Source organism: Elephas maximus, chromosome 13, assembly GCF_024166365.1.
Source record: "Elephas maximus indicus isolate mEleMax1 chromosome 13, mEleMax1 primary haplotype, whole genome shotgun sequence".
NCBI classification, from domain to species: domain Eukaryota; kingdom Metazoa; phylum Chordata; class Mammalia; order Proboscidea; family Elephantidae; genus Elephas; species Elephas maximus.
Genome location: NC_064831.1, coordinates 62,910,194 through 62,918,925, shown reverse-complemented (window position 1 = coordinate 62,918,925; position 8,732 = coordinate 62,910,194). Strand labels below are relative to the sequence as shown.

At 39.2% G+C, this 8,732-nt stretch overlaps 1 protein-coding gene across 3 annotated transcripts in view; it reads right to left on the bottom strand.

Annotated features, from left to right (window-relative positions):
- Nucleotides 1-3,928: 3,928 nt before the first annotated feature.
- BBS4 (Bardet-Biedl syndrome 4) overlaps nt 3,929-8,732 on the bottom strand; it is a 43,145-nt gene continuing 38,341 nt past the window's right edge. For 2 of the 3 annotated variants that reach the window (XM_049852677.1, XM_049852678.1), the window contains one exon: nt 3,930-8,571. In XM_049852677.1, the coding sequence (XP_049708634.1) occupies nt 8,444-8,571 (128 nt within the window). In that variant the 3' untranslated portion in view covers nt 3,930-8,443. Of the gene's footprint in view, nt 8,572-8,732 lie in introns of all 3 variants that reach the window. The other variant, XM_049852679.1, reaches the window with a different exon arrangement.

Sequence of the window (8,732 nt, the reverse complement as noted above, 5' to 3'; positions counted from 1 at the left end):
CACATGCTACCTCCTGAAATGGTTGGCAGTTGATCAATTCTTTTTGGTATAATGACTCTGTGTATTTCTTCCATATTCTTTTGATGCTTCCTTTTCCCCGTAGAATCCTTCACTATTGCAACTTGAGGCTTGAGTTTTTTCTAGAGTTCTTTCAGCTTAAGAAATGCCAAGCATCTTCTTCCCTTTTGATTTTCTCTCTCCAGCTATTTGCACGTCATTATACTTTAGTTTGTCTTCTCGAGTTGCCCTTTGAAATCCTCTGTTCAGTTTTTACTTCATTATTTCCTCCTTTTGCTTTAGCTACTCTACATTCAAGAGCAAGTTTTAGAGTCTCTTCTGACATCTATTTTGGTCTTTTCTTTCTTTCCTGTCTTTTTCATGACCTCTTGCTTTCTTCATGTATGATGTCCTTGATGTCATTCCACAACTCATCTGGTCTTTGGTCATCAGTGTTCAATGTGTCAAAACTATTCTTGAGATGGTCTCTAAATTCAGATGGGATATACTGAAGGTCGTACTTTGGCTCTCACGGACTTGTTCTAATTTTCTTCAGTTTCAACTTGAACTTGCATCTGAGCAACTGATGGTCTGACCCACAGTCGGCCCCTGGCCTTGTTCTGACTGATGATATTGAGCTTTTCCATCGTCTCTTTCCACAGATGTAGTTGATTTGATTCCTTTGTATTCCATCTGGCAAGGTCCATGTGTATAGTCACCATTTATGTTGGTGAGAAAAGGTATTTGCAATGAAGTTGCTGGTCTAGCCAGATTCTATCACATGATCTCTGGCATCGTTTCTATCACCAAGGCCATATTTTCCAACTACCGATCCTTCTTCTTTGTCTCTAACTTTCGTGTTCCAATCACCAGTAATTATCAATGCATCCTGATTGCATGTTCAGTCAATTTCAGACTGCAGAAGTTGGTAACAATCTTCAATTTCTTCATCTTTGGCCTTAGTGGTTGGTTTGTAAATTTTAATAATAGTCATATTAACTGGTCTTCCTTGTAGGCTTGTGGATATTATCCTGTCACTGTCAGCATTGTACTCCAGGATAGATCTTGAAATGTTCTTTTTTGACAATGAATGCAATACCATTCCTCTTCGTCGTTCCCAGCATAGTAGACCATAGGATTGTCTGATTCAAAATCGCCAGTACCAGTCCATTTCAGCTTACTAATGCCTAGAATATCAATGTTTATGTGCTCATTTTTGACGATTTCCAATTTTCCTGGATTCATACTTCGTACATTCCACGTTCCAATTACTAATGGATGTTTGTAGCTGTTTCTTCTCATTTTGAGTTGTGCCACATCAGCAAATGAAGGTTCCAAAAGCTTGACTCCATCCACATCACTGGGGACTCTACTTTGAAGAGGCATCTCTTCCCCAGTCGTCTTTTGAGTGCCTTCCAATCTGGGGGGCTCATCTTCCAGCACTATGTCAGACAGTGTTCTGCTGCTATTCATAAGGTTTTCACTGGCTAAATTCAAAAGTAGACCAGCGGGTCCTTCTTCCTAGACTTAGTCTAGAAGCTCAGCTGAAACATGTCCACCATGGGTGACACTGTTGGCATTTGAGTACCAGTGGCATAGCTTCCAGTATCACAGCAACACACAAGCCCCCACAGTATGACAAACTAACAGACACAAGGGTGTTGATCCTATATAGGCTTTTTTTTTTTTTTTAAAGAGCACAATGCTCCAGGCAGATGTTCTTTACTAATTAAGCTAAACTACTGTTTGGTTTAAAGATGACTTCAGGGGTTATTTTTGGTTTAAGGTTTAAAGGTTATTTCAGGGCAGTAGTTTTGGGGGTTTTCCGGCCTCAAGGGCTCCAAAAAGTCTGGAATTCTAGTTTGTGGCATAGTGCCTGGGATCTTAAAAGCCTGCAAGCGACTGTCCAAGCTACACCAATTGGTCTCTCTTCACCTGGAGCAACAGAGGAAGAAAGTGAGGAAAAACCTGATTTCAACTCATATCAACCCTGTGGGTCAGAGTAGAACTGCCCCACAAGGTTTCCAAGACTGTAATTTTTACGGATGCAGACTGCCACATCTTTCTCCCATGGAACAGCTGGTGGGTTTGAACCACCGACATTTCAGTTAACAGATGAGCACTTAACCACTGTGCAACCAGGGCTCCTTGAGTCAGGATTAGGAGAAAATGGAATGTGTGGCTGATTGCCTCCATGAACAACTGCCTCCTTTGCCATGAGCCCAGAACTGGATGGTGCCCAGCTACCATTACTGAACATTTTGATAAAAGATTCTATAGATGAATTCTGATCAAAAGGGGGGAAATATAGAATTTCAAATTCTCACAGAATCCAGACCTGCTGAGGGGTTTTATGACAAATGGCTTTTTATTATTGCTTTTTCTGTGTCTACTGAAATTATGACTTTTTCCTTCTATTCTTTTAATACATGTATTTTGATCTTCAAATGTTAAATGAATCTTGGATTCCTGGGAGAAACTCAACTTGATCATAATATGCATACTAACCTTATATATTGCTGGATTCAGTTTTGTTATGGATTTTTGCATCTAATTCATGCAGGATAATGAGTTGTAATTTTTGTAATGTCTTTGACCAGATTTGCTATCAGATTTATGCTGGCCTCATAAAAACAAGTTCAGAAGTTCTCACACTTCTATTTTCTGAAAATTTGTGTAAGGTTGAATTTATTTTGCTTAAGTGTTTCATGTAATTCACCAATGAAACCACCAGGAGTTTGCTTTAGGGGTAACTTTTGATTTCAAATTCTACTAAAGTTTTGTATTTCATCTTGCTTCAGTTTGGGTTTGCAGTATCTTTCAAAGATTTTGTCCATTACATCTAAGTTGTCAAAATTTTTGATGTGAAATTGTTCATAACGTTCCTGTATTCTTTTGATGTCTGCAGGATGTATAATGCTATCCTGTTCTTCCTGATACTGGTATGTCTCCTCTTTATCAGGTTAGCTAGAAATTTATCAATTTTTTTCATAAATTGGCCTTGTTAATTAATACATCTGTTTTCTACTTCACTGATTTCTGCTATTTCTTTGTACTTGTTAAGGTGAAAACTTATGTCACTGATTTTCTACTGTTTTGTTCTAACATAAGCATGTACAGGTGTACGTTTTCCTGTAAATACTGCTTTTAGCTGAATCCCAGAAACTTTTTTTGTTCGTTTTCATTATCATTTAGTTCAAAAGAATTTATAGTTTTTGATTTCTTCTTTGACTTGTGGACTATTACAAGTGTGTGTTTAATTCCCAAATATTTAGGGGTTTTCTTGATACTGTTATGATTTCTAATATAATTTCACTGTGGTCAGAGAACATAACTCTGTAAATTTCAGTCTTTTGACTTTTGAGATATACTTCATAGCTCAGCATATGGCCTGTCTTGCTGATCATACCATATGCACTTGCAAAGAATGTCTGCTGAAGTTATAGGCTGTAGTGTTCTATAAATGTCAATTAGATCAAGGTGATTGACAGAACAGTTCCAATTTTTTATATCCTGCCTCATTTTTTGTTTAGTTCTATCAATTGCTGAAAGAGGAAGTGCTAACATATCCAACTATGACTGGGGATTTAATTCTATCAATTTTTAATTAATGTATATTAAAGCAATGCTGTTAGGTACATACACTTAGGATTGTTATGTCTTCCTAATGAACTGACCTTTTTATCATTATGAATATCCCTTTTTATCTCTGATAATACTCCTTCCTTTGAAGTCTACTTTATCTGACATTAATATAGCCATCCCAGACTGCTTCTGCCTATAGTTTGCATGGTGTATCTTTTTCCATTCTTTTACTTTTAATAACACAGCTGTTTTTTTTTCTTTTCTCTGCCTTTTAATTGTAATGTTTAGTCCATTTACATTTTAATGTAGTTATTGATATTAGATCTACATTTAGCATTTAGTTGTTTTCTCTTGTTCCATCTACTATTTTGTACTTCTGTTCTTCCTTTCCTTACTTTTTTTGGATTAACTGAATGTCCTTTAGAATTTCATTTTAATATCTCCTGGTGGTGTAGTGATTAAGAGCTTAGCTGCTAACCAAAAAGGTCGGCAGTTGACATCCACCAGTCACTCCTTGGAAACACCGTGGGGCAGTTCTACTCTGTCCTATAGGGCTGCTATGAGTCAGAACTGACTCAACGGCACCTAATACCACCACCACCACTGGCTTTTTATCAATACCTCTTTGCACTGTTTTTAAATGGTTGTTCCAAGGATTACAATATATATCCTTAATTTTTCACAGACTACTTAGGGTTAGCTTTGTACCACCACTTCCCATACTTATAGGCTCTACAAAGCATCATTAAAATGTCAACAGTCCATGAACAAATTCACACACCCAAAAGCCTGGGCAGGTAAAACCTAGTTTTGTTTTGTGAAAATATACACAACAAAATATACAACCATTTAACAATTTATACACGTATAGACCATTGCCATTGGTTACATTCTTCACAATGTGTCACCATTCTCATTATTTCTACCCATATTGTTTCACCACCATTAACTTTTTAAAAATTTTTATTGTGCTTTAAGTTTACAAATCAAGTCAGTCGCTCATACAGAAATTTATACACACCTTGCTATATACTCCTAATTGCTCTCCCCCTAGTAAGACAGCACACTCTTTCCCTCGACTGTTTTCGTGTCCATTTGGCCAGCTTCTGACCTCCTCTGCTCTCTCATCTCCCTTCCAAACAGGAGATGCCAACATAGTCTTATGTGTCTACTTCATCCAAGAAGCTCATTCTTCACCTATCATTTTCTAACCCATAGACCAATCCTTGTCTGAAGAGTTGGCTTTGGGAATGGCTCCTGTCTTGGGCTAACAGAAGGTCTGGGGACCATAACCTCCAGGGTCCTTCTAATCTCAGTCAGACCATTAAGTCTGGTCTCTTTATGAGAATTTGGGGTCTACATCCCACTGTTCTCCTGCTCCCTCAGGGGCTCTTCATTGCACTCCCTGTCAGGGCAATCATTGGTTGTAGCCAGGTACCATCTAGCTCTTCTGGTCTCAGGCCGATGCAGTCTCCGGTTTATGTGGTCCTTTACTGTGGGCTCATAATTACCTTCTTTGGTGTTTTTCATTCTCCTTTGCTCCAGGTGGGCTGAGACCCATTGATGCGTCTTATATGGCTGCTTACTAGCATTTAAGACCCCAGAAGCCACTCTCCAAAGTCGGATGCAGAATGTTTTCTTAATAGATTTTATTATGCCAATTGACTTGGATGTCCCCTGAAACCATGGTCCCCAGACCCCCGCTCCTACTCCTCTGGCCTTGGAAACATTCAGTTTATTCAGGAAACTGCTTTTAGTTTAGTCCTGTTATCTTGACCTTGCCTGTATTGTGTGTTGTCCTTCCGTACACCCAAAATAATCCCTATCCACTATCTAACCAGTGAAAATCCCTCTCCCTTCTCTCCTCCCTCCCCCTCTCGTAACCATCAGAGAATATTTTCTTGTTTTTAAACTACCACCATTAACTTTTACTCTCCCTGCCCCTTAAAGTTCTCATCTGTGCTTTAGAGTTAGTCAATTTGATTGCATATAGATAATTCTTTCAAAATATTCAAGGCCAACATCCTTTATCAATTGAGCTAAACTGTTGTTTTGTTTGCAAATGATTTCACAGGATAGTTTTGGTTCAAGGTTTAAAGATCATTTCAGGACAATAGATTCAAGGGTTCCCCCAGTCTCTGTGAATCCAGTAAGTCTGGTTTCCACAGAAATCAGATGTTCTATTCCACATTTTTCCTCCTTTTGATCAGTATCTATCTTTTGGGTCCTTGTTCAGTAATTGTAGCCAGGCACCATTCTTTTCTTCTGGTCTCATGGCAAGGGAGGTAGTAGTTCATGGAGACAATTAGACCTGTAGTCCATTTCTTTCTCCAATTCCTAGGTCTCCTCTTCTTCTACTGCTCCAGACGAACAGAGACCAATTGTATTTTGGGTGGCCTCTTGCAAGCTTTTAAGACCCCATGCTACTTACCAAACTAGGAGGTAGAACAGAAACTTTCAGTGGAGTTTTGAGGAATTCTTTGTTATTTTTAAAGAAAATCTAAGCCCAAACAAAAATGGAAAGTATTGGTTGTGGACTGCTATTCCTGGGCTGCAGGGTACCATTATGTTCTGCTCCCAAAGAGTGTGGAAAAACCAAAGAGCCCTGCTCTTGTATTCCCTCAGTTTCTACCATGCTTCATTTAAAAAGAGAAGACCTTTTTAATCCTTCTCTCCCTAAATGCTAAAAATTTCTCAAAGTAATGAATTATTTTAAGTGAATTCTGCCCTCTAAAAACCTCTCTTCCCTTTACTTCAAAGCTTTTGGAAATAGAGTAGTCTAGTGTCACCATCTTCACTTCTCAATCTTCAAGCCTTTGGGTTTCTGTTACTATCACTGCTTCACCACAAGTACATCACTACTGGACGGTTAATGGTTACAAGCAAGAGCTTTGCATCCAGACTGAGGTTCAAATCCTGATCCTGCCACTTAGGTTGGAAAATCCATTTGCCTGTCCCAACCTCAGCTTCCTCCTTTATAAAATGGCGATATAACAGTACTTCTCTTTTGGAAGGGTTCAGTGAGACTGACCATTCCCTTCCTTAACTTTTCTTTCCTTGACTCCCATAATACCACTCTCCTGGTTTTTCTTTTGTATCACTTGATTCTCCTGTCTCCTTTGTGGGGTCTTTTGTTTCTCCCTTTCAATTTGGTTTTTCTTCTTTGGTCCCATCTTCATATTCCAAGGTTTCCTTGGGTGACTTCTGCCAAATATTTGGTTTCAGCTATCACCTAAATCCAAATTATTTCTGAATCTTTATCTTCAATGAAGATTTCACACCTGAAATCCAACTATTCAAATGTTCAATGGATATCATCACTTGGATGTCTCAAAGATAAACATGTCTAAAACTGGACTCCACAATTAACCCTCAGTTCTATACCCTCAATGTTCCTTCATTCTGATTTGTATTACCTGTTCTTAGTCTATTCTTATCTGCAACATCCAATCAATCTCCAATTTCTGTTAATTTTAGCTCCTAAATCCCTCTTATATCTCCTTCCTTCTCTCTAACTCTGTCTTAATTTACAAGCTATCAGACCTTTTCAGTCAGACCTGACTCCACACAGATGTAAAGGTGAGCTTTCTCAACTGGTCAGGGTACAAATCCCATCTCTGCCACATACCAGCTGCATGGGCAAGGGCATCACTTCTGACACACTGCTGTTTATTTCTGAGACATAAGAACTGAAGAGGCCTCTGCTCAGTTAGCTGCTTCTTCAATTACAATGTCAAAACAAACCCAGTCATAATATAAAGAATTCCAAACATAGTTTGATTTAATGATAGGTCAGTCCACCTTCAATGATGGTGACTGAAGGACACTTCAAGTACAAAATGGGGACTGGTCCTAATAGCCAAACTGCTGGCCTAATATCCATGAGGGTTGCTGCAGAGGCCATGCTGGCACCAAGTAAGAACTTGGCCTTGAGGTTCCTCCTCCAGTTTCAAACTAGACTTGGAAATAGGTTAAGAGAAAGCTGTGATCATAGGTTCTTTTAAAAGTTTTTATTGCGATTTCTTATTTTTATACCTGAAAAACAACTTTTTCTAAAGGACTGATGAGAATACATAATTTTTATTTTAAAAATGACCTTAGATAATGTATTGATAGCATCTGGTTAGTGGTTACATTGATTGTCTTAGATAAAACTCCTCAGCTAAGGAGTTCTTTTTTTTTTTTTTTTTAAATATCCCTGGTGCTGATACCAGACCAGCCCTTGGTTCCTATTTTATTTGTTATTTTAAAGATCATACTGACATGATCTGGCTTTAGACTCCGACCCCTCTCAAGAACAGAATATAGGAATTTCTGGATTCCCTTTGGGCAAACGCAGCTGGTATACTCACCAGGCTGAGCCTCGGTTTACAAAGCTGTTTTTCATATTTTTTTTTTTTTTTTCCTTTTAGACTGTTAGAGCTGGATTACTAATCCAAGATTTGTGTTTGTGTTAGGGGCTAATATAGCTTAGCCAAGGCTTTGTCATCCCAGGACTACTGAGCAGAGGTCTGGCTCAGCCTTTTCTTGCACAAAGGGGTCATCCATCCAGGAGACAAAATTCCTTTCGACAGCAAACAGCTCCACGTGCCCTGCTGCCTCTGGGAGCTCCATATATACACAGAACCACCAGTCTTACTCCCAATCTTAAAGGATTTTCCTGGGCTGTCTTCTTCCTAGTCCCTGGAAGATGGGGCTCACAGAGAGGAGGACTGCATGGGCCCATCATCCTAACATGCCTTGCATTCTGTTTTGGTCCTGTGGTGCCAGGGAATGGTGCTGGCCTCTACTCTCTGCCTGTGCCACGTGACTTTTCCTAATCTGGTACATCCTAGCCAAAGAAACCCCTACTCTGGGGTCATCATTTTTCTCTTATTTGCTCTGATGCTTCAGTTGAAAAAGCCGCATCAGCTGGACTTGCTACCACAGTGGGCTCTGGCTCCAGAGGAAGAGATGGTGGCTTTGTGAGCTGAGGTGTTCCTCCAGCACCTAGTAACAAAACAAATAGCTTGAATTCTCAGTTCCACAATTCTAGAAGAAATCATTATTTTTACTGCTAAGTTTCAGGAGGAAACCCCCATATTTTCGGGGACTAGTGGGACTGTGGTGTTATCTTTACAACCATGAAGGTGACCATAACTGAAGAACTA